The sequence below is a fragment of the Lolium rigidum genome, chromosome 6 (assembly GCF_022539505.1).
Source record: "Lolium rigidum isolate FL_2022 chromosome 6, APGP_CSIRO_Lrig_0.1, whole genome shotgun sequence".
In the NCBI taxonomy this organism is placed as follows: Eukaryota; Viridiplantae; Streptophyta; class Magnoliopsida; order Poales; family Poaceae; genus Lolium; species Lolium rigidum.
In genome coordinates this window covers 83,249,010-83,274,940 of record NC_061513.1, presented here as the reverse complement: position 1 = coordinate 83,274,940, position 25,931 = coordinate 83,249,010, and the positions used below count along the sequence as shown (strand labels likewise).

Sequence of the window (25,931 nt, the reverse complement as noted above, 5' to 3'; positions counted from 1 at the left end):
CATTCCCGAATCCCAGCGAGTAGTCCGAAGAAGGGGCAGTCCCAATGCCCGGCGTTGTCGTCTTGCTCCCTTGATGCTTCCATGGCATAGCGCTCATGCTCCTCCTCATCGTGATCCTCGCCGACGATATCTTCCGGCTTCTCTAGCCAAACGATTTCCTCTATCACCGTAATAGGGGCGCCGGCGTTGACCATACCGATTAACATATTTGTTGAGGAGGTGATCGGAGAGGGGCCGCCGATATCTTATATTCTTCACCTCTCCCTCTCGTGACATAGCGCTTGCCATCATGACGGAGCCGATCGCATGGAGCGGCCTCATCCGTATCCTTGCTCGTGAGAGCAGCTGCCCTCATCTCCATCTTTGCCAGAGTGGTTTCCAGGCCCTACCATGTTGATGCTGAACGAGGGGCCTGGCTGGCAACTTTCAGGGTAGGTGATTCCTACCATGTTAACGGCGGGGAAGGGTTGGGTGTCGACCTTCATGGCGTACTGGTTGAAAATTAGCCGCCCCTTCTCTATCGCCGCTTGGATGTGCTGACGCCACACCCGGCAGTCGTTGGTGGCATGGGAAAGCGAGTTGTGGAATTTGCGGTACGGCTTTCCGTTTAGCTCTTTCGCCGTGGGGAACTTGAGACCTTCAGGAACCGTCAACCTGTTTCTCCTTGAGCAGGAGGTCGAAGATTTGTTCAGTCTTGGTCACGTCAAAATCAAATCCCCTGGGCGGCCCTGGTGGCTTTACCCATTTGCAGGCCACAGGGGTTCCTCCCTGAGTCCACTCAGCCACTGCTATCTCTTGGCCTCCCGCAGGCACTTCATCCTCCTCCGTATCGACCATGACTACTGCACGCTTGAACTTGTCTTGGTACAGGTCGGGGTGGCGCTGTTCATATGCCGATAGTTTCTGAACCATGTGCGCCAGTGAGGGATAATCTGCTTGGGAGGCCATGTCCTTGAGCTGTGTTGCAAGGCCTGCTACTGCCAACTCGACTGCTTCCTTTTCCCACCGGGCGTGCCAGAATGTGTTGACTGCCAAAACCCACCGGCGGGCAGCGGCCTTGTCAACACTGTAGAGCCGGGGGGAGCCTAGAGCTGCGGCTGGCTGAGACCCCTCCGAGCGACGGCCCGCAATGCTCTTCTGGTCACACGCGGCGTTGCGAAGTGCAGGGCGTGCCACCCGACCTATACCTGGTCGGGAAGGTGATGAGATTGCCTCGCTTAGTTTCTGCAGGGCATACATGTAAACGTTAAATACGAGCCTCGATCGGCTCTCGGGTTATCTCGTGAATCGGCTCAAAGAGCCGATCCACCCATGATCCGTACGGGGTGTACGAATACTTGGTGGTCCTGCTTGATCAAGATGAAGCTAATGAGATCTACGACGATTTAGGGTTTTCACCACATAATCGGATCATCCTACTCCAGGTTGGGCCGGATGGCCACGCACGGTGCTCGTAAGCCGATCCTAAACAAGGCCGGAAAACCAACATGAAGTTGATCCTAGGAACATCCCGTTTAGGACTTGCGAACGCCACACTACGTGCCACAGGATCCTCCCCCTTTGTAAGGCCAAACTAATGCAGATATTAAACTAATCCTTGTAGAACAAGGAGCAATCGTAACGGATCAGATCTACTAAATAATGATCAAGCGGGGTGCCGCCCCCACACCCGAGATAGGCGTGAGGACGGCTAGATATGCAAGGGTTGCACTACGTAAGCATGCTTAAACGAAGAACAATGCTAACCCTAACACATCTAATGATAACTACGTTGCTCGCCATCAAAAGCGCTTCGATACGAGCAACGCATGAACAACGTGGGGCTTGTGCTGCCTAGATCGCAAGATGCGATCTAGGCAGCATGTCGCTTACTCGATAGAAACCCTCGAGACGAAGGAGTTGGCGATGCGCCGAGATTGGTTTGTTTTTGGGGTTGAACGTGAGTTGTTGTTTATTCCATAAACCCTAGGTACATATTTATAGTCCAGGGGACTTTCTAATGTGGGCATGCACTAAACCGTGCACGACTAAGATTCTATCTCTAAACTAAAACAGATCTAATATGTTACAGATACACGGGCAATTAAACCCAACAGGCCGATTCATAGAATTCTCCACATATATTTCCTTAAGCCCATCTTGACTGCGGCCCACCTCTGACTCGGTTAAATCTTGGTGATAACAGCCCCAGAACAGGGCGCGGCCGTCCCTGTTCCAGCTGTTGGGGCCACCGACGAGGTTGTCGGTGCTGTGCATCTCGACGTCGTACTTCGCCTGGAAGTACGTCGTCCACCAGGCGTCGTTGTTGTCGACCGCCCACGTCGGATCCAACCGCTCCTCGGCGGTGAGTTGAGCCCGACGGGCCTTGATGGCGTCCCTCCATTGGTCCGTGCGCGGGTTCGGCGGCGGTGGAACGCCAATGCCGTTCACGGCCATCTTCCAGCCCGCCGTCGCTGGCAGCCCGCATGTCCGGCGGGGCTGGATACCGGGCGTGGTACAGCGCCCACGCCTCCGGCACGGTGAGGCTGCCGCGGCCGAAGCCGTTCGCCGCGGCGATCTTGCGGGAGGACGAGGTCGACATTTTTGGAGCGGCGAGGAGAAGATCTGGGAGGGGGGAGGCGGCGGCGACGAGAAGGATTATGAGCGGCGAGAACTGCAGGGCGTCTTAAAACAGCGGCGGCAGCGGGTGGTTGCATGCAATAACTCCGGCGCGGACGGCCACGCGGCCATGCACGACGAGACGCGTCCCTGCGTCGCCTGGGAAAACAGGGACGCCATTAACGTCGCTTGACCAAAGGTAGGCGACGGGGTTTTAGCCTTCCGTGCCGCTGACGGGTCGGGCCCGCGTTGGTTCGCCTCGCTTTTCGGTGTGTCCGGCGTCCCCGGTGCGTCCCCTGTGGGACGGGGGCGGGCTCGGGACGCCGGACACCGTATCGGGTCGCGCCGGACAAAAATGGGCTTTGGAGGACGCGGCTGGAACGCATTTTTTGTCCCAAATCCCTTTGGGGGACGCTTTGGGGGTCGCGAGTGGAGATGCTCTAAGATGCCCTAAGCCTGCCGGAGACTCGAATTTTTGTTGAGTAAGTCTTCGCCTGAGTCAGCGCGGCAACATCTTCCACATCGCAGAGCTCAGAACCCAGCCACCAATTTGTCCATTTCCTATGTATTCTCGGAGAACCTTCACCCGATTTGTCTGTACCTTATGAGTTCCCCAGAACCCCCGCCCACACTAGCTGCATCTCGCCGGATTCCTTCACTCTGCGCATCCTACGCGCGCCCATTCCAGGAAATTGTCCCCCATTCCGGCTCAGCTCTCTCCCATCGGCAGCCCGGCACTCGGATCCTTCAATTCGTGCCCAAATCAGGTTCTTGGCCTTGCGCGCAATCAAATCTCCCAGATCTCTCTTGTAGCTTTTGATTCGCGGCAATGGAGTTCGTGGCGTCCATCATGGACACGGTGTTCCGGCCGCTCAAGGACTACTTCGCTCGGACCTTCGGGTACGTCATGTCCTGCGGCGACTACATCGACGCGCTGGGCCACGAGATGGACGAGCTCAAGAGCAAGCGCGACGACGTCAAGCGCATGGTGGACACCGCCGAGCGCCAGGGGATGGAGGCCACCAGCCAGGTCAAGTGGTGGCTCGAGTGCGTCGCCAAGCTCGAGGACGCCGCCGCTCGGGTCGACGGCGAGTACCAGGCGCGCCTGCAGCTCCCGCCCGACCAGGCGGCCGGCCTCAAGGCCACCTACCTCCTTAGCCAGAAGGCCGACGAGATGCGCACCGAGGCCACTGGCCTCAAGGAGAAGGGCGCCTTCCACAAGGTCGCCGACGAGCTCGTGCAGGTACGCTTCGAGGAGATGCCCAGCGTGCCCGTCGTCGGCATGGACGCGCTGCTCCAGGAGCTCCACGCGTGCGTCCGGGGCGGCGACGTGGGCGTTGTCGGCATCTACGGCATGGCCGGGGTCGGCAAGACGGCTCTGCTCAACAAGTTCAACAATGAGTTCCTCATCAGCTCGCAGGACATCAATGTCGTCATTTACATCGAAGTCGGCAAGGAGTTCAATCTGGACGACATCCAGAAGATCATCGGCGACAGGCTCGGCGTCAGTTGGGAGAACAGGACGCCCAAGGAGCGTGCTGGAGTGCTCTACAGGGTGCTCACCAAGATGAATTTTGTGCTGCTGCTCGACGACCTCTGGGAGCCACTCAACTTCCGGATGCTCGGCATTCCGGTTCCCAAGCCAAACTCCAAGAGCAAGATCATTGTGGCGACGAGGATCGAGGATGTGTGCGACCGAATGGACGTCCGTCGCAAGCTCAAGATTGAGTGCCTGCCATGGGAGCCCGCTTGGGAGCTCTTTCGAGAGAAGGTTGGCGAGCACCTCATGCGTGCCAGCACAGAGATTCGGCACCACGCCCAGGAACTGGCCATGAAGTGTGGTGGACTTCCACTGGCTCTCATCACCGTCGGCCGGGCGATGGCCAGCAAGCACACTGCAAAGGAGTGGAAGCACGCCATCACTGTTCTAAAGATTGCCCCATGGCAACTTCTTGGCATGGAGGTGGACGTTCTTATGCCTCTCAAGAACAGCTATGATAACTTGCCCACTGACAAGCTGAGGCTCTGCCTGCTGTATTGCGCCCTGTTTCCAGAGGACTTCTCCATTTCCAAGGATTGGATCATAGGCTACTGCATTGGTGAAGGTTTCATAGATGACCTGTACACTGAGATGGATGAAATATATAACAAAGGGCATGACCTTCTCGGTGATCTCAAGATTGCATCTTTGCTGGACAGAGGTAAAGACGAGGAACACATCAGTATGCATCCCATGGTCCGTGCGATGGCTCTGTGGATAGCATCAGAGTTCGGCACTAAAGAGACAAAATGGCTTGTCCGTGCCGGAGTTGGACTCAAGGAGGCGCCGGGTGTAGAGAAGTGGAGCGATGCTGAGCGGATTTGCTTCATGCGGAACAACATCCTTGAGCTGTATGAGAGGCCTAATTGCCCTTTGTTGAAGACCCTGATGCTGCAAGGCAACCCTGCATTGGATAAGATATGTGACGGCTTCTTCCAGTTCATGCCATCTCTTAGGGTATTAGATCTCTCGCATACCTCTATCAGTGAATTACCTTCTGGGATCAGTGCATTAGTTGAGTTGCAGTACCTTGATTTGTATAACACAAACATCAAATCATTGCCAAGGGAGCTAGGTTCTCTTGTCACTCTGCGGTTCCTGCTTCTCTCCAATATGCCCGCCCTTGAAATGATCCCAGGTGGTGTTATAGATAGCCTCAAAATGCTGCAAGTTTTGTACATGGATCTCAGTTATGGAGACTGGAAAGTCGGTGAAAGTGGAAGTGGTGTTGATTTTCAGGAGCTAGAGAGCCTGCGCAGGCTCAAGGCAATCGATATCACGATACAGTCGGTCGAGGCCCTAGAGAAGCTGTCACGTTCAATTCGCCTAGCTGGTTCAACGAGAAATCTGCTGATAAGGACATGTGCTAGCCTGAAAAAGATAGAGCTTCCTTCAAGCAACCTATGGAAGAACATGACAAACCTCAAGAGAGTGTGGATTGCAAGCTGCAGCAATCTAGAGGAGCTGGTCATCGACGGCAGCAAAGAGACTGATCCCAGCATCGTGCTCCCCAATGATTTCTTGCAAAGGCGGGGCGAACTTGTCGATGAAGATCAGCCGATCCTTCCAAACCTGCAGGGTGTCATCCTTCAGAGCCTTCTTAAGGTAAAGATCATCTACAAAGGTGGGTGCGTCCAGAATCTGTCGTCATTGTTCATCTGGTATTGCCATGGACTTGAGGAGCTGATTACCCTTGTCGACGAAGGACAAGAGACGGCGACGAACGAAGGTGAACAAGCTGCAGGGATTTATAAAGTGATCACACCCTTCCCTAACCTTAAGGAACTGTATTTCCATGGCCTGGCTAAGTTTAGGACGCTGAGCGGTGGCACATGTATGCTGCGGTTCCCCTCACTGGAGAGCCTGAAGATCGTTGAGTGTCCAAGTCTGAAGAAGCTAAAACTCACTGCTGGAGAGCTGAATGAAGTACAATGCACAAGAGTGTGGTGGGATGAGCTGGAGTGGGACGATGAGGAAGTCAAAGCATCTTACGAGCCACTGTTCCGTCCTATTCACTGAATTTCAGTTCGGAGTACTACGTTCTATTCATCGGGAATTTCATATTTTTGTGTGGTAAATACTGCACTGAATTCAGAGATTGATGTGTGCCCTCCTCTGATGGCTAGTCCACGATCTAAGCAGTGATGCTTCTCAGATCACATTGTGTAGTTCAGAGATGTCTTATCTTCCCCGTCTGGATATACCTCTAGAACTGCATGGGGTGCAGTTAAGTAGTGTTGTAATTTTCCATAGTCTTTGTTCATAATTAGCAGATAGCTATTAAGTAATGTTGTAATTTTCGACAGTTCCACTCCGTGAATGGATCATAGCGTTGATAAACAGGTGCTAGTCTGAGTATGTGGCAGTACTTGCTGGGTGTGTTGATCTGTCTCTAACTCTCTATGTAGCATTGGCAGATGCCATCAAATTCTTTCATTCTTTCATTTTTGTCTTTCTAAAAGCTTTTGTCTTTGGTTTGTAAAATCGGTGGTTCGGGAATGGATCAGAGCAGTGCGTAAGGTTCAGGTCTTGTTTGTGCTCTGTTTTTTAAAGTGTGTGCTCTGCTTTTCTGCTGTAAATTGCAACGCTTACCCTTTTTTTCTCTCTTTTAGGGGAGCAATGCTTACAGCTTAATCCAAACTGGAGCAGAGCATAGGCTCAATACAGAAGCAGGGGGCAGCAAACTTTGCCAAAGTAAATAAAAGATCTTATGCTTGCTTAAATTTGTGGTGAGGAACAACCACAATCGACAGAACTGGCGTTCAGGATTCGAGATACTAAGACCATCTCCAACAGGCGCTGTTAAATCTCGCGCGCTATACCGGTGATTGGGCGCGCTGTATACCGCTCGCGCGCGGCATAGCGAATTTGCCCCCGGCGGAGGCTGTATTTTGCAGCGCGCGTTGGTGTGCGAAAAACGTACCTCCGCCAGAGGCGCTATTTTGCAGCGCGCGCGCGCGTCAGAAACTGCTAATCCGACCGTTTATTTTTGAAAATTCATCAAACAAATTATGTAAATATGTTCGAAAATACGAATATATTTTAAAAGTGCGCGATACAATGCGACATTTTAACGAAAATACTAAAATAAACTACTCCTCGCCGTCGTCGGACTCCCAGTCGAAGTCGGAGCTGCTCAGTGTCGTGTCCGACACCGGCGTCGACGTCGTCGTGTACTGGAACTCGGAGGAGGACGACGGTCGACGGCCCTGCGGCGTTCTGCCTTTCCTCCTTCCTCCTCGCCGCCGCGTCGGCCCTCGCCTTCTTCCTCGCCGCGGACTCGGCGCGGCGCTTCTCGCGACTCGCCTTCTTCATCGCCGCCATCGCCGCCATCGCCGCCTTGTCCCCCTCCTTCTGCGTGTAAAAGGCCTCTGTGGCGGCGACGTCCTCCGGGAACGCGCGCGCCCACTCAAGGCGGTTGCGCTCATCCTGCTCCGCCACCCGCAGGCGCTGCTCGAGGTCGCGGGCGCGGCGCCGCTGCTCCGCCGTGATGAGCGGCGATGGCGGCGCGAGCATCTCCGCCTGCTCGCGCGTCCAAACGTCGTCGAAATTCATCTGCCGGCGGGGGCGGCCGAGGCGCCACGCGACGGCGTCGTAGGCTCGCGCCGCCTCATGCGCGGTGTCGTAGGTGCCCAGCCGGATCCGCTCCTCGCCGGAGCGAATCTCGGCGTCGAAGCGGCCGCTCAGCCGCGCGCGGACGCCACGGTAGCCGGAGGCGGAGCGGCGGCGTGGAGGCATGGCGCCGGAGACGGAGGCGGACTGTCGGCGCGGAGGCAGAGCGATGACGCGGAGGCAGAGCGGTGGGGGAGAGGCGGAGCCACACGCGGAAGTTTCAGACGCGGGAGGCAGTTGTCCCGTTCGCGCGTATCGTCTTTATAGCGCGCGCGGTAGCGGACGCGGCAATTTTCCCGCGTGGAATAGCGCAAACGCGCGGGCGCGGCAAAAAGTTTCCCGCGCGCCCTTTTCCCGCGTCTGCTGGAGCTTCGCGCGAGCACTCGCGCGCGCCAAACTGGCAGGTATTTTGCCGCGCGCGCCTTTTACAGCGTCTATTGGAGATGCTCTAAACAACCAGTCAAACGAAGTAATAACTCTGGTTAAAATAGCCAGCTATAGCGGATAGCCGCGATTTTTTTTGAAGCTATGAAAAAAGCTATAGCCAGGCTAGCCGATTTGCTAAATAATGAAAAAAATTGGACAGCATATAGTCATATATATATATATATATATATATATATATATATATATATATATATATATATATATATATATATCGACGCGGATTTTCTAACCACATGGCTAGCTGTGCATAGATGGGATGCCGTTGGATTATAGGAGCATGGGGGCTGAACCTGGTAGATTGGCTCCTTTCGTTTTTTATGAGGAGGAAACGGTGTTAGCTTTCCGTCAGGGTGCATGCACTGGCACATGAGGGGCAGGGTAAACTCGTGTAGCTGAATGTACTTTGAACAGTAGCATGGAGGAGCAAAACCATCCTGCTGCTTTAAAAAAAACAAATGCATTTTCCTTGCATTGACTTCTCACAAACATACAAAAAAATGTTGCAGAGGGAGCAAGGCAAACTCGTGTAAAACTGAACAAGTTTTCAATACTAGCATGGCTCAGCAACAGCATCACGAGTAGGCAAGTCAATAAAGTCTTGTGCATGTTATTTTGTTGCTTGTAACACTGGACCGGTCGTTGGATTCACGGAAAAAATAGCTGCATCTTTTGTTGCTTCGGTCCATGGAGTGCATGTCACTGTGTTGCTTTGATTAAATGGACCGGTCTTTGGATTCGTATGGGATTTTAGGTGCATCTTTGTTGCTGCACGTGTGCTGCTAGCTTAATACGACAACCTCTGCTGCTAGCTTAAAACGACAATGCATGAGATGTTCGCTCGCGTGTGCTGCTCATCCTGCTTACATATCAAAATGGGAAGTTATTAAGTAATGAACTGAAGAATCAGGTCGTGTGGCTGTTGAACCAGTTGTTCACGAGCCGAAATAGAAAAGGATGCACCTTGCACTGCAAGGAAAAAGGTCTTGCGAAGGATCACTATCCAGCAAAATCAACTATGTAAATCTTGGTGCGCCCGCTTTAGTTGCACGCGTTGATCGCCTGCCGCCTTTGGTAGGTTTGCATGACATGTAGCTGCTTTCTTTTTGCGAAAAGACATCTAGCTGCTTTTCAAACGGGGCAAACATTTTACTCACAAAAAAATGCAGAGGGGGCAAGGCAAACTCGTGTAGCTAAACTCATTTTGAACGCTAGCCTGGATGAGCAAAAGCATCACGGTAAGATAAACTACCCTCAGCGCGACGTGAATGCATGCACTATTTTGCTGAGACAGGTATAGTGCATGTCCATCGTCCTGCCCCAAACGAAGTCAACTTTTTTATGCATAGCCGTTTGTGGCTCTAAACTGAATCTGTATCAATATATTCAAATGCTCCATATTAAGAATGACATAAGGAACAAGAATAATTCACTATTTCATTGTGAGCACCACAATTTTAAAAACAACAAAATTTAGGTGCAAGAAGAGAAGGGCGGCGAGCATGGTCGGCGCTGGTGCGGGAGAAGTAAGGACGTCGTGGCACGGCCAGCGCCGGCGCTGGTCCGATGTGCCGTAATTGGGGCTGCTTGTTTTCCACTCGCGCCTGAGCCGCTCTCGCCGTTGGCTCAGTCTGGCTGCGCCCTTTCCGCCCGATCCATGTTCTGGTGCGCCGCTACTCATTCTGCTTGCAAAAATCCGTAGTGAGGGTCAGAGGAAGAAATGAGAAAATGTGGTCCAAGATTGCCAGTTAAAGGATGTATAATGAATTGAACAACATTTGTAGATCGGACGCTTACCTTTTGAACACAGAAAAAATAGTTTGGGTTTGGAATAGAAGCAGGCTTGAAGTCACGTATCACGTAGTGGGCGGAGCGACGCAGGGTGAACTAGTTCGGATCTGCAACTAGAACTTTGATTAGTGCGTCCCTGGAGATTGGCGAGTGGCTAGAATATGGCTCCGTAATGTGAGCAGGAAGAACAATGGTGTCCAATTCACCGACTGCGCCGCACAAAAAAGCACGCCGTCTGGTTGCCTCTGCATGTAGCAAAACAGCATCGTGCTCGTATCCGTGTTTTGCCTGAACTGTAGGTGCTTGCTGGTTTCGTTGCATGGATCTGCTCCAATGGAAGGCAACACGGACACGGTGCATTTCTACGCATACATGCGAACAACTCAATCACAACGTGTGTAGGCACCCATTACACACATACATTTGCATGCACCATTCTCCTACCAGCGTCAGCACATGACCACTCTTGTTGGTTTAGAATCCAGCCACAAAGCAAACAAAATGGCACCGGGCACACAGGTGGAACGACATGGCACACAGCTTGGTCGTCTGCTGCTGATTTAACATGCACCAACGAGAGGTTCCTGTCATGCCGTGGAGTTGTTGTATGGATCATGCTCTTGGTATGACGGAGTTTACTGCCGGCGTTGGAATCTTCTGCCTGCATGCATGCTCCCTATATCATCTATGGGGTGGATCAATGGTTGGGACCCCATGGGTAGCTAGCCATGTGGGCATCTGGCTATTTTTCATATATATATATATATATATATATCAATAATTCACAAATTAATAACATAATAACATCTTCACATACGAGATACACATAATAGTTCACACATAGTTAAATACATGGTCTTGTCCAAATATTACAACATCATTATGTAGTTTAGGACATAGTTATGCTTGCAGCTCGGCTTGGTGGCTATTTTGCCAAGTAAATGGGCCGGTCGACTGAAATTTTTGGTCCAAAATTTTGGACCCATTGAGCGGGAAGTTAGCGGCTATGCGGCTAAATTAAGACTAAATAGACTTAGCCGGGCTATTAGCGGCTATTAGCGGCTATTTTTGTTTTAGCCTCTAGAGCCTCTAGATATAACCGTATGCCTCGCGAAAGGCTATAGTCGGGATATAGCCCGGCTATAGCCGGCTATTTTAAACCTCGTCGTAGGCCACGCCGGTGACGTTGAGCCAGTAGGCGCCCTGGATGAACTGCCCGACGGTGAACTGCGCGGCCACGCTCCGGTCTGTGATGACGCGCTACCCTGGCCAGCTGACCCGTCCAGCCGTGCCGGCACCGGGGCCGTCGTTGCCGTACTCGCCGTAGAACAGCGTCTTGAGCGCGAAGTCGCCGTCCCATTCCAGCCAGCCCCTCGGGTACGACTGCATGTACACCGTCCGCGAGTACGCCTTCCACGGCCGGCCCAGGAACGTCGGGAACGCCTCCGCCACCGGCGCCAGGTCGGCCGCCGGCACGACGCGGCACCGCTGCAGGGACGTGCCCGTGCTCTGGTTCGGGTCCGTCCGGCCCTGCGCGGTGACCGCGTTCTTCTGGCCCCGCGCGGGCCGGCGCGCGGTGAGCACGCAGCGCTGGAGCACGGCCGCCGCGTTGCCGAAGACGAAGTCCACCGTGCCGGAGACGGCGCAGTCGCGGTAGAACTGCCGGAGCTGGTGCGCGTACAGGGTGTCTTGGTACCCGTCCACGCGGCAGCGGATGACGACGGCGCGGTCGGCGCTCACGCGCAGCGCCACCGCCTGGTGCTTCTCCGGCCCCGCCGTGTTCTCGATCCTCAGGTCCTGTAGGATGATCCCGTCGCCCGCCACCGCTGCATACCATGGAAGACACCGTGCATGTGCAAAATTAAATTGTGTGCATTACGGCGATGAATCGCCGTCGCGTTTGGTAGGCCAGCCTCATTGTTTAGGATAGCAGAGACTACTGTTGTATTGGAAATAAAAGATTTAATAATTAGTTTTTTTCTTCGAAGTGTATATCAATCTTATATAGAAGAAAGGCTAAGATAAACGACACTCCACGGAACAACACAACTCCATGATATAATGCCAAGCGGCAAACAACATACCTCTACAAACTACAAACCTAATGATAAACGACTCACCTTACCCAATATTCGAATGGCAAGAAGAGGAGCAAGTCTGAAGTCTGCGTCACGAACCAGGGCTGTGCTCCGGTGTCCCCACCGGCGAACGACGTTCAGGTGGTAAACGTGTGGTTGGTTCGTGACAAGAAAATATGGATGATCCCATCCCAAAAGCCGAATATTTCTGAGAAAGGCTGGACCATATGATCCGTGAATTTCATGACTAATCTCACTAGCCGCCTGAGAATCCATGGCCGTCGACGCGACTCCGACACCTGCCACCGTCATATGTGTGGCTCCCCAGCTCAGCGGCGGCCACCATGTCATGGCGAGCGGTGGGCTTGCTTTTCCATGTGGCTCCCCAGCTCGACATCGGCGGCCTCCAGGGCACGGTAAGCGGCGGGCTTGATTTTCAACGTGGCTCCCTAGCTCGGCGGCAGCGGACTCCATGGCGTGGCGAGCAACGAGCTTGCTACGTCTGCGCCACACCCAGTCGACAGAAACGGCCTCGCTAAATATGTGCGGGTAGTGACCTTGCTAGGCACGGGTAGGCGGCTGCCCGCTAGGTCCGGCCTCCACCACAAAGGGAAAAGGACCCGTTAATTACATATTAACCGGTGTGTTAATGGCATATTTATCCTTTTCTATTAATCATTAATTAAACATATTTTATCCCATCCCATCCTGTACATGTTTACCCATGAACCAAACACACATGTTAAGTGAACCCACGAAGGGGTATCAGCAGATCCTAGCCGTCTAAATAGAACAAAGTTTAGAGGGGGGGGGGGGACACCGGAGCAATAGCCCACGAACCAAGCAAGAAACACAATAGCATGACCTCGACTCCAAGGCGGACCAGCATCTAATGGGAGGGGAGGCACGGTGAAGGCCATGAACACGCCTTCAAGAAGAAAACGACGCCCTCAAGCGCAGGAACGGAGACAAGGGGGGCGAGGGGTGGGGGGGGGGGGCGCAGCCCCCCATGCTCATGATTGTTCGTTGAACACAAGCCATGGCAACTCCTTATTTGTGTGATTTTAGCTAGTTCTGCCCCCCTCATACTAAGATTGCTCCCCTTATACTTCATTCTTGGCTTCATCCCTGCTCAGGCGTCGCAGTGCTCAGCTTCGGCTTCTGCCAAACAGGGTTTTCTCCTCGGCCAATCACCGTGACCTGCCAAAGCTGAACTGGAGATGGTGGGCGAAGATGAGAACCACTAGCTTGGGCCACCACCGCCGAGAGGAGAGGAACACCAGCGTAGGAGAAGGGCGCTGACCATCACCACCACAGCCTCCGAAGCCTAGACCGGCGCTGCTAGCAACCCCACGGTGCTAGCCAGCAACCGCGGCCAAGCGCCACCGGGGGCCACCACTACACATGCCTGCCACCGCGGCCAGAAGCGTCGGCCCGACCAAGCCCATCTGGGCCCGAGCGGGTCCGGAGCTCACAACCGCGCTTGCAGGAGCGCCTCCGTTGCGAGGCAGCCGGGCCAGGTCCGTCCCCGTCGAAACGCGCTCGCCACCAGGAGCCTGCAACACCTCGCCGCCGGGCCACAAGAGCCATAGCCACTGCCGCACGCGCACGGATAGGTCCCAACCACCCGGGATTTGCCTGGCGGGATCTCTGGCGAGGGCGGGACGGGGGAGGAGGAGGCTGGCAGCGCGTTCGCCCCTAGGCCACCTAGGGTTGGCGTCGGGCCCGCACGCTCCAAACTTGTTTGTGTAAATTTCGTCCAATACCTAATAAGTAGTTCTAGAAAAATGTGCCTTAATGTGTTATACTGTGTTATGTTTCTCTGTTTCGTCCATCAGTGCGATCGTGATCTATGTTCCATGGCCGATTCTTTTCCGGCAAGTGGCATTACTGCTAACCGTATATGTTAGAGTACGTCATGGGCCTGGGCCCGTTAGTCTTATGGTTTGCTTAGAGGTCAAGTAAGCCTTGCTTGGGAGTCAAGTAAACCTCTCTATATATGGAGAGGAGATGTATCAATCTAATCAAGCAAGAATTAAGAAGGAAATCCCTTCCCTCTTGCCCGGCCGTGGGCAAAAGGCCCCCGGCCGGCCTTCTCGCGCCCTCGCAGCCCTCTCTCTCCCTCCCAAACCCTAGCAGCCATATAACACTTGACCTCTAAGCAAACCATAAGACTAACGGGCCCAGGCCCATGACGTACTCTAACAGTATAGCACACCTAGCACTGGCAGCCTGACTATTTTCCTCTTGTATTACTGTATCGCGTAAGAACAGGTACCTTTTCGATAAAAGGAATATATTAATATCAAAGATATCAATTACACCCAGCCTCTGCAACAACGCACCACCCTAATGGCACTACGGATGCACACAGCCAAAAAAAGGAAAAGAAAACTAAGAAATAAAAGTCCCGCTACAGTATCTCGGGCCTAACAACAACAATACATCCACCGCCAAGACAACACCCGAAGTACAGACTCTCCAAAAACGACGCCTCCAAGAAGGGAACGAGTGCTCTAACACCGTCGTCGCCCGATCAACGATCTTAGGTTTTCACCACGAAGATAGTCCCCACTCTCAAAACAATGCCTCCAACAAGGTCATTGCCAGGCACAACCAGTTAAGGCCAAACCTTGGGATTTCACCCTGAAAGGTAGGACTCTGAACTTCACATATGTTGTCGCCCCCACTATCATACTGCTGTTGTGAGGCCCGGAACACCAAGCAAGTCCCTCAACAGCTTGAAGACTTGAACCTCCCTTAGCTAGTCCTCCCCTCCGGCCTTCATGTACTTCTCTTCTTCCGACTTTCATCATGCATCCATAGTCACTTGATGTCAACACAGAAAAAGAGCTTCGCGCCGCTCCCTCCAGACCAAACGGTCGGAATAAAAGCATGGGTGCGCACGACCGAATACCACCGATCCGGCAAACTCCGGGCACAAAGCACTGTTACATTCGCCGGCGGAGCCTTCCGGAACTCAACACTCCGGCTAGATCACGAGTCCAGGCCTCCGGTAGGTCTTCCTCTTCACGCAAGAGAGACCCTAGGACCACGCCCGCCACCTGCCACCAGGTCGACGGCGCCACCGCCATCCAGGGCCGCCGCCCTTGGTGCCGTGGTCCCAAACCATGAGGAGGAGCAGTGCGAGATCCGTCTCCATCACCGCTGGCCCGGCGATGCCGAGGCTAGGACGGAAGGAGAGGATCGCGCCGCCGGGTTCCGGGTTTGCTACGCCGCCCCCATCACCGCCCGCCCGAAGGTCGCGACGAGGAAGAGGAGAGCTGCGCCCCCAGATCAAGGCCATGCCGCCGCCACCATCACCGGCCTCCCGGCGAGCGGCCGCGCCGCCACCACCCTCCACGGTCCGGGGCCATCCCCCGTGCGGAGGCTAGCCTCCTTCCGCCGCACGGAGGGATCATGCGAGGAGCCCCGCCGCCCCCATCACCGGCCGCGCCCGGCTTCGCCGGAGACGACCTCCGGGGACGACGAGGAGGGCGGGAGGAGGAGGGGAGGACGGCGGCAGCGGCGGCTAGGGTTTCCGCCCTAGGTCGCCCAGGAGGGGGACGACCCGAGCGGCAGTTTCTGAGCCCCGAATGAATCAAGAACAGGTACCTGACATACTTCTTCAAAAAGAGGAAATAAACGGTACCAGACTTATCCACTAAATTTAGGTACTGATTTTTAGCCAACAACTGGGGATGTAATCAGATCGAATTTTGTTGTTAACATATCATGTACCATATTTTCTCGATGGATTCGGAGAGGATCGGATAATGACAGGTTTCGAATTCAAATACGGATATACGATACTGCAGATTCGGAACAAAAATGGAGCAGACTCGAAAGGAAACAAAATTAACCAGATATGTACACGCATAAATAGACGGGGAGACCATACAACCAAATTTATTTGATAAAATAAGTTTAACAAAACAGTCATAAAATAAATAATGTGACATGGCATAATTGGGGCTAGGATAACACCGCCGCATGCTTCAATATCCCAATATCCTAACAAGTTTGGATTTCATATTCCGGGTAAATTACACAAAACTATCATAATTAGGGCTAGGATGATAAGTCAGTACCGATTATGCTATTTTTTTTTAAAAAAATCTATCGTTACTGGTGTTACAAATCACATCGATTCTTGTTTAATGGTGTTTTGACACCTTAACTGTCCAGGAGGGCCCACTTGTTAGGGCTGAGTTGGCAGCAGATGACTGAGGTGGACATGGGGCTCACCATCATCTAGCCAGTAAGTTCCTAGGTGATCGACTTCTCGACCCAATATTCAGAATGAAATTTGTTGTCCTCGATTTTTGGGGGGATTTAGTTTAGATGTCACATACGATTGTGCTTTTCTTTCTTGAAGACATTGCTATGGAAAAACAACGACTTAGCTGCGAGTGGATATTTTTCATATCATGTTGTGGTTCTTCTGCTCCCTCGGGTTTAAAATATTTGGTTGAAAATAGATATATCTACACATGTTCAGTGTATACTTACATCCATTTTTAGACAATTATTTTAAACCGGAGGGAGTATTGACTTTCGTTACATGTAATTAAACTTTTGTTTTTACCTTGTTGCCTTACATTCTTTTTCGATTCGCCTGGGTTACATTTCAAGAAACAAAAACTTAAAGAGTTTTCTCCTTACATATATCTACCTTGATAGAGTTATGATTGTGTGCAAAGGTCGAGAGGTCTGCCATTTCATTTGGAAAACTGTAAGAGCCTATTTTCTAATCTTCCTATTGCGTTAACGCATCTGGCATCTAGATCAACACCTACTATACAACATAGAATCTATAATATACAAAACATGGTTTTGATAAATGTAGAAACAGTACGGCAGCATATCAGAGTTGCCGCAAATGATCTCTTCTGATAACAGAGTGGAAAAAACTGGAAATTCAGTCTGACTTGTAGTTGTACCACGGCCATGACCAACTTTATTCAGGATGCCAGATGAACCTAATGTGTAAAAGAAGAATAAAAGAGAGAAAGCAAGCGCGTCGCGTCGCGTCCATACGGGACCAAAAGCATCCAAGCATCCACATCCTTTCGGCAAGCGCACGCTACCCGTAGTTGAGCCGGAAGATGTCATTCTGGACGAAGAAGCTTCCCTGCTGGTTGGGCACCAGCTGAAACATCTGTACCCAAAGGTAAAATCATGTCAAACCCCCAGCTCAGAATGTAAAAATCAAGCGCTGCGCACAGCTGACCATGCATGCAAGCACGTCCAAGATTGATTTTACCTGGCTGAACCTGAGCTGGTGCTCCTCGCCGCCGAGCTGTAGGTTGCCGCTGACGAAGACGAGGATGCCGCCCGGGAAGGACGGCGTGGGCTGGCAGTCGATGGTGCAGATGGAGTGCCGGCATTGTTCGAAGGGCAGCTGGGCGAGCTTCAGGCCGATCCCCTCGGCGCCGGCGACAAGGTGGCCCTCGAAGGAGAGCATGGAGGTGTTGCCGTAGAGCGTGGCGAGCGCGGCGCGGTTGGTGTCGAACGTCTGGTAGTAGTAGTCCACGAAGGCCCTGGCCACAACCTCGTACTCGCTCCCCGCTCCACCTCCCTCCTTGCCCTGCCCGTCCATGCCTCTGCGCGTGCTGCTCGATCTCTCGTGTTCTATTCTATGCACTGGGGAGGCGACGGAGCACGAGCACTTCCGCTGTTCCGCTGGCTATTTGTAGACGCCGGGGCGGCGTTGCGCGTTGCTGTATGGGATAAACGATTTTCTTTCAGCAGTCGAATGAGCTGCTGCAGCGCTTTGCCTTTATCCGAGTCGCGTAGATCTCACGCCCGTAGTGGCCGGAATGGCAGATCAGGAGGAAAGGTAGAGGGGCTTCAGTAGAAGAGCAAAGCAGAACCAGGGAAGAAAGCGGCACAACGCAAGGAATCACCTTTCTGTTTTGTGTTAGAAAAAATAATTGAGCTAAGCAACACAGATTCGCATACGAACTCTGACAACTAATCGCAAGTCGGCGGTTGCTTTCGGCGAGGGAAATGCGATCGGATGTCATCTTCGCGTGTCTGCACATGTCCCGCTTTTGCCCAACGAGCCAAATGACATTTGTACCATTTTTGTGCCACCGCCTGGTTTTTTGAACATATGGGCTGAACTGGCTCGCTAGCATAACAGTCTCATCTTAAGGTCTTTCTAATTCTCGGTCGACTTCTAAATCGTCTAACTGTTTCATGATTCGTGTTATCATGGGTTGCAATGGGTTTTATTTTCCACTTACACCTATGGTTGCGAGTGAGATAAGACTACTCATAATTAGATACCACATCATCATTTTTGTGGGCCTAGGATGCATGATACTACCTATGATACTAACACTATGGCCAGCCTAACATATATAGGTGGTAACAACGCACATCCCAACATATTATGGTGACTTGGCATGTCATTAAATGAAGAAAGTGAATGATGTGGTAACTAGTATGTTACCATAACATCACATTTTTCAAAAAATGATGAGTCTACAACATAATAAATATGAGTTTATATGACACTACACATATGTCACTCTCCATTATGAAGGTACTAATATAGATTAGTAACATGTGCATGTTACTACTTTATGTTACTCTCCACTATGACTAGTCTAAGTTCATTGGACAGTTGGATGCTTCGTGATTCGCGATTAATGCTCGATTTTTGGTTTTAGAAATAGTGGTTGCCCAGACCTGCATCAAAACGATGCACACAACTCTTTTATTAAGCAATTAAGTTTCAATCTTCAATTTTACAATTCATGGGACATACAAAGTGGCGATATAAATGGGCCATCAAAAGAAAGATAAACAACACAATATGCATCTTGTATCTTATAGAATGATGCGAGTGTGATCATTCATATACTCCACTACAGTGGTTTCGCCGAAACATGTTGAAGACTTTGCAAGATGCCAATTGAAGATATCCGGTTCATCCGCTAGTTGAACTCCCATTAACCATTCAACTAACTGCAGCCAACACTTCCATCTTCCGTCCCTCAACACCGGAGTAAAGCCAATGTTCAACGGTGTTTTGGTCAAAACATCAGCCACACTAATATTTTTTTGACGCACTATTGTGTATAACGGTGGGTATTGGGTCGCTGAAGATATATTATCGAGCTAAGCATATTTCCAAAACTGATATGTTTGGCCATCCCCGATAACAAAGGAGCCTTGCTCAACGAACTCATTTTTCCTTCTAAATATGGGCTTCCAAAAGGGTGAATTTGTGGGCTTCACTTGCACTCATGAAAAAGATTTTTTATAAAGACATAAATTATGCAGCAACTCCTGCCACGTATCACTAGTAGAAAATAGGCATTTCGTCAGGCCCCATTTATCCCGGCCGTGTCACGGGCCGGGACTAAAGGCCTGGCCACGTCGCCCCGAAAACGCCCAAGCGTACGGAACCCATTGATCCCGGTTTGTTAGGACCCATGTGTCCCGGTTTGAGATACAAACCGGGACTAAAGGCGGAGCACCTGGCCGCGGCGGGCCGCAGAACCCTTTAGTCCCGGTTTGTAGGCCTGGAATTAAAACTCGAAACTCGCGAGCTAAACGAGTAACTCGTGACTCGACTCGCCTCGACTCGAACTCGGTGTATAACGAGCCAAGCCGAGTTCCATATTTTTTCATTAAACGAGTTCAAGCTAAACGAGCCGAGTTCATCGAACTCGCGAGTAGCTCGTTTAGCTCGGTAAAAATGAATTTGTCCCAAGCCCACCAAAAAGCGCAAGTATATTTTTGGTTTCTCAACTTGATAATATTATGCTGATGATATATTGATCATTGTGGTTTATATTTTTGTGGTACCATAGCCCTAATTCTTGTTGTTCATTATTTATGCCCAAATATTTGGGGAAAATGCATTGTAGATATTACATGTTCTATTTGACAGTTTTAAATGAGCTACTCGTGAGTTACTCGCGAGCTTTGCGAGTCGAGCCGAGTTTCAAATCCGGACTCGATTGTTAAACGAGTCGAGTCGAGCTAACTCGATTGTTGACCGAGCTTTAGCGAGTCGAGCCGAGCCAGCTCGGCTCGACTCGAATTCCAACCCTACCGGTTTGTATCTCAAACCGGGACAAATGGGCGAGCCCTATATATATGGCAGCCTCCCTCCCCACTCTCTTGTTCTTTTCCTGGTGGGAGGAGTGTGGGTTTGTGCTAGTCTTTTTTTACTAGTATGTACTAGAGGTGCTTGTTGAAATGTATGTTAGAACGGCGCCACTCGAGTTCACATAAGACAAACATGATATGAGGTGCCCGAGCCACACTTAAGCTTCCTCCTCTTAATTTCCACTTGTCCCAAAAGGTTATCAACTATTTTCTCGTTTAGACCGTGCGGTACTAAATTTAGGATCGTGATTGTGTTTGATATATAATTGTATGATGCAGATGAGCCATCCATGGATGTATGGTGACCGACGCACACCCGCTTACAGAAAAGGCATGCATTCTTTTCACGATGCGGCCGAGGCGAACAAGCATGGTGATGGCTTTATGTGTTGTCCATGTGTTGATTGTCGGAATGAGAAGGATCACACTTCCTCAAGAGTCATTCAGAGCCACCTTATTCATTCCGGTTTCATGTCTGGCTATAATATTTGGACGAAGCATGAAGAAAGAGGGGTTATGATGGAAGATGGCGATGAAGAAGAGAACGATAATGAAAACTACCAATCTGTGTTCCCTGGGTACGCTGATACAGCAATGGAAGACAATGAAGAAGAAGGTCAGGGTGAAGAACATGAACCAGATGAGCCCGCTAATAATCTTTGTCGGGTCATTTCTGATACACGGCGATGCTGCGATACAAAAAAAGGAACGGTTGTAGTTCGAGCAGATGTTACAGGACCATGTCGAGTTTGACGAACTCTTCCAGCTGTACAGTTATGAAGCCCTCGACAAATCTCTCATGAGTTGCTATTGTTTGTAAGTTGTTCAATTCGGTTTGTGCATATAAGTTGTTCAGCTATTTCAGTTGTTTAGTTTGTTGCATGTAATTATTCTTATTATATCCTTTTGTACTCTATTATGCAGAATGAAGATGTTGGTTTGTAAAAGTAAGGGCATCCTAAATGTTGGGTTCATTGACTCAGATAAAGTACATATAAAGACGCTAAATGATAATAGCAAGGAGACAGAGGAAAACCTTCTAAGGTTTCTAAGGGATCAAAATTTATGTGACCACATACTATTTCCTTACAACTTCAGGTGACGATCTAACTCCATTGTGGTCCATTCACTCACAAGTTTAATTGATCAGTTACTGACATATTTATATACGTGTGCAGCTTTCACTGGATTCTGCTAGACATTCAAATTGATAAGGGAAGAGTTGATGTCTACGACCCATTAACGAGAAACGCGGAAAACTTCCAAAGAACACAGGACATGCTCCAAAGGTAATTTCAATCATTCTTGCACTATATGGATGTCTTTTGATGATTTTCTGAGATATCAAGTAATGAATAATTTAGCAATTCATTTTCCTTCTCGGGCAGGGTTTGAAAGCGGGTCAAGTCCGAGACTGTCGGTCTCTCTCATGAGAAGCTGCTATTTTGGAGTGTTCCGGTAAGTAGTACGCGATAGGGCCATGCATCTCTTTACTTCTATTCTCGTAAATACAATTATGATGCTAGATTATTATTTGATTAAACTCTATTCTCGTAAAGTGCGAGCAACAACCACCGGGGATGCATCTATGTGGATACTACGTTTGCGAGTTCATTCGCACGTTTACACCTCTGAGCACAAGGATTATAGATACGATGTAAGCAATACATTCTATAACCGTCACTTTTTTATTATCATGATTGATATTCATATTGATCTCCTTTTCTAATTATATAGTTCGATGCCATGCGAGGGAAGTCCCTACCAGAGGAACGCGCAATTGCTGTTGCAGAGGAGCTGACGGGTTTTTTGAGGGCAGAAGCTATAGATGACAAAAGACGATTTAGTGTAGCTAGGGGCCATTACTAATGACGGTCCGTGTAATCGAATAGACGAGCTCTAGTCCCGGTAATTGGGATCTCCATGTAATTATATATATATGCTCGATCATAAGAAAAGTTATGTTATATATTTAATTACGAACATGTACACGTAGAAATATACGAAAGCTACCGTAAACCCTAACCCTAAACCATATTCCTGCCGCGGCATAGAAAATGCACAAATTCCTGCCACGGTAGAGATTATTTAGTCCCGGCTCGTGTTACGAGCCGCAACTAAACGGGTTGGCCCCCATCCAGCTCCGCGGCACCCACGTGGAGGTCCATTGGTCCCGGCTGGGAACCGGACCGGGACTAAAAGTTCTACCTCTTGTCCCGCCTGAGTAGTCACGGTTGGAAAACCGGGACTAAAGCCCCTTAAGGGCCGGGACTGAAGGACCTGTCTCCACTAGTGTATCTTCTTCATTAAGAAGTTTAAACAACCATTTGCTTAAAAGACACTTATTCTTAATATCTAGAACCTCAATACCTAAGCCTCCTTGATTATTTGGTCAACAAATTATGTTCCAATTTTTTAACTGATACTTTTATTTATCGCTTTACAAAAAAAAAAGAAATCTATAAAAATCAAATATTTTCCTTACCCCTTTGAGCATTTCACAGAAATATATAGAAACATAGGTAAACTTCTTTAAAACGAATTAATTAGGACTAAATGGTCTACATATAATGAGAGCATCTTCTCTATCAATCATCCCAATTTCCTCTCAAAGAGGTCTTCTACTGGTTTCCATTTTATGCTTAAAAGTTTCCTCTAGTGAATTGAGATGCTCATATATTTAAATGGCAACGAACCAACTCCACAACCAAAAAATATGCTTATATACATCCTTGTTTTCCATAGCTTTTCCAAAACAAAAAAGTACATCTTCTGAAAATTAATTTTTTAACTGGGTAGATGTTCAAAGGTATATAGAATGGGCTTCATAATCATTTCCTTCTCAAAATCATGCTCCATAAACAACATTGTATGATCAACATATTGGACAACAGATACCCCACACCTTCTACAAGGTCTGGTATTAGTCCTCCTACTTGGCCATCGTCCTTTGCTCATGCAATAAGAATTGCCAACATATTCACAATGATGTGAAAAGACATAATGGATAAAGTATCACCTTATCGTAATTCAACGTTTGGAAATAATGGTCTATATCATTATTAATTCTAATATCCACACCCTCCCTTGGAAAAATCGTGTTACCTACTCACAAAGTGGTGAGAAACCATTCATACACAAATATTCTTGTAAACAAGATCAACTGATGTTATCATATGGTTTTTCAAATCTGGCTTAAATAAGACACCATCAATTTTCTTCCTATGTTATTCATTTATCGTCTTATGCATCGCCACAACCCTCTCTACAATATCCCTACTTTGAATAAATCCAGTAATTCGTGCTAGTAATGACTTGCTCACAAGATGAAACTGAGATTTAGTGAACCTCACTGACCGGAAAACTGTTACATTGCTTCCTAATTATGCTAGTCATAAGTTTCAACAAATTTTCCATCTGAGTGAGATTGATTCCTCAATTTGCAGCATCCTTATATCAATCAACATGTTTTGAGAAGGCAGCAAGATGATCCGCCTCAATTCATGTCAGACAACAAGAATCCCATCGTGGAATATTTGGCGACATTGATGCCGAGTTGTAGTACTTGTTGAATATTGGCCCAATACTATTGACACATATAATATTTCACAAATTCCTTTAAATATCAAAGTCCATGTGTGGTATCCCATTTGAGATGCAGTCCAAGTTAATGGAAGCTCACATGTGACTGGCAAGAGGTGTGAGTGCAAAGCTTAGTCCCACACGAAAAGTTGGAAAAAAGTTAGACCACCTTACAAGGTGGGTTGTTCCACCATTTGGTAAGAGTGCTCCTCCTCCTCCTCTGCCACTCGCTCGCCTCGTCAGGACACACACCAAATTTTCCGGGATCGAGCCGAGCTTAATTTTTCTTGTTCAGGAAAACGAGTCTACGATGGATGCGTCACATACAAACGCATTAGAATTTTTCCGCCTCTTCGTGTTTGCGCCGTCTCCGTAGTCTACAACATCCCACCTGCCAGCGCGCACCAGCGAACAAGAGAGCAGGTCTCTAGAACCAATCGCTTTTTTGACCCTGTACGGGAGATGGCGAATTAGGTTTTTGGGAACTGCTCAGCATGAATTCTCACGGTCTTCATGAAGATTCGTCTTATTGACAAGTCGGACGGTGCTACATAGCGACCTCTTCGTCGTCAGCTGTTTCTACTCTTCTTTGCCAACGTTGTCATCAAAAATTTCACCGCTGCATCGACAAAACTTCATCTACAACCGATCGCTACATGCAGAATATTTTGATATGCTTTGTGATGATTGTTGTTGCGTATACATTGTTGTTCATGTTGATTAATCCATCTAGCATGTTTGAGTTTACCATATCAGTAGCTACTACCATCATGTTTAATATTCTAGAATTAATCATGGAGTTATTACCTAATTATCCAACAATCCAAAAATCTAATTATAAGCAATTTCTAGCATTAACAGTTATTGCATTAATTGATGCACTAAAGCCAGATAAGTTTACCGGTGTGTACTTTATGAAATGTCAATTAAAGGCCATTATCTGGTTTATTGCTTTGAAAATTCAATGGGTGGTTGACGGCATGCCTAAAGGAGCCATGTCTGAAGCTGATCAGGTAAAGTTCAAGGGATCCAATAATCTCTCAAGAGGTGTGATTCAACATTCTTGATAACAGTCTATGTGATGTGTACATGGACATAACAAACAGAATGGAACTTTGGGATGCATTAAATACTAAATTCACGGTGACTGATGATCGCACACACTGGACTATATATCATGAAGAGTTTCCATTAGTTTAGGACGGTGAACAACCATTCTGTAGTTAAACAAGTTCAGGAGATACACTGCATGGTGAAGGAGCTTGAACTCCTTAATTTTACCTTACCTAAAAAGTTTGTGGTTGTATGCAATATTAGAAAGTTGCCCTTCACGGAGGAATTTCGCCACAATACTTAAACACACGAGATATAAGATATCGGTTGAAAGCCTGATAGCGTCTCTCAACGAGAAAGCTCGGGATAAGGACACTATTGAGAAAGGAGAGAGTCAGTATAGCGCACCAATATGGTATGGCAAGACCAAACGGAATATCAAGCCCACTTTCAACAAGCTTGCAAAGACTACTTCCTTCAAGAAGAAGTCTGGGTTAAGCTCATTTACCAGTGGAGAGGTTCGCCATTTTTTCTAAAGACTTGCCAGAGCGTGTACATAGACCACAAAGGGAAAAAGCAAAGAATGTCAACGTTATGACTTCTTGTAATACAAATGGATATAGTATTCTCTTTATTATTCTTTCAGTATTTCAATCTTTATGTTGTTGGATTGATACAGGTGCTAATGTTCATATGTGTACTGACATATCTATATAAAAATTTCATGAGGTCGCTCGGGATTCATTTGTGTTCATGGGGAACATGTCACATGCTTCTATTCTTGGTGTTGTGATGGTAGATTTGAAGTTTAATTTGAGGAAGATCACGCAACCGAGGAACATGCAATATGTACCTACTTCAAATAAAAATCTCGTTAGTGGCTCCCTTCTATGCAGAGATGGGTTTCAGGTCGTACTAGAGTCGAATAAATAGTCGTTTCGAAGCATGGACAATTAATTGGTTTTGACTATGAGTGTTGATGTTTGTTCCGTTGTTTCCTTCTAGATTTTTGCAATAACTCTGTGAACCATATTTGTGCCGATGTTACTGATGATACCAGTGTTTGGCACTCTCGCTTATGTCACATTAAGTTTTTTTAATGT

General features: G+C 49.0%; 2 protein-coding genes and 1 pseudogene across 2 annotated transcripts; 1 reads left to right on the top strand and 2 right to left on the bottom strand.

The window, feature by feature from the left end:
* Window positions 1-3,096: 3,096 nt before the first annotated feature.
* Window positions 3,097-6,478, top strand: LOC124663439 (disease resistance protein RPS2-like). The gene has a single exon (XM_047201139.1). It carries the CDS (start codon window positions 3,428-3,430, stop codon window positions 6,155-6,157), a length of 2,730 nt encoding a protein of 909 aa, XP_047057095.1. The 5' UTR covers window positions 3,097-3,427; the 3' UTR covers window positions 6,158-6,478.
* Window positions 6,479-11,140: 4,662 nt separating this feature from the next.
* LOC124662866 lies at window positions 11,141-13,511 on the bottom strand (annotated as a pseudogene).
* Window positions 13,512-16,754: 3,243 nt separating this feature from the next.
* Window positions 16,755-17,882, bottom strand: LOC124661765 (nuclear transport factor 2B-like). Its single transcript, XM_047199641.1, has 2 exons — window positions 17,330-17,882; window positions 16,755-17,224 (listed from the first exon to the last, which is right to left on the bottom strand). The coding sequence occupies exons 1-2, from the start codon at window positions 17,663-17,665 to the stop codon at window positions 17,150-17,152; spliced, it is 411 nt and encodes a 136-aa protein (XP_047055597.1). The 5' UTR covers window positions 17,666-17,882; the 3' UTR covers window positions 16,755-17,149.
* Window positions 17,883-25,931: the final 8,049 nt, after the last annotated feature.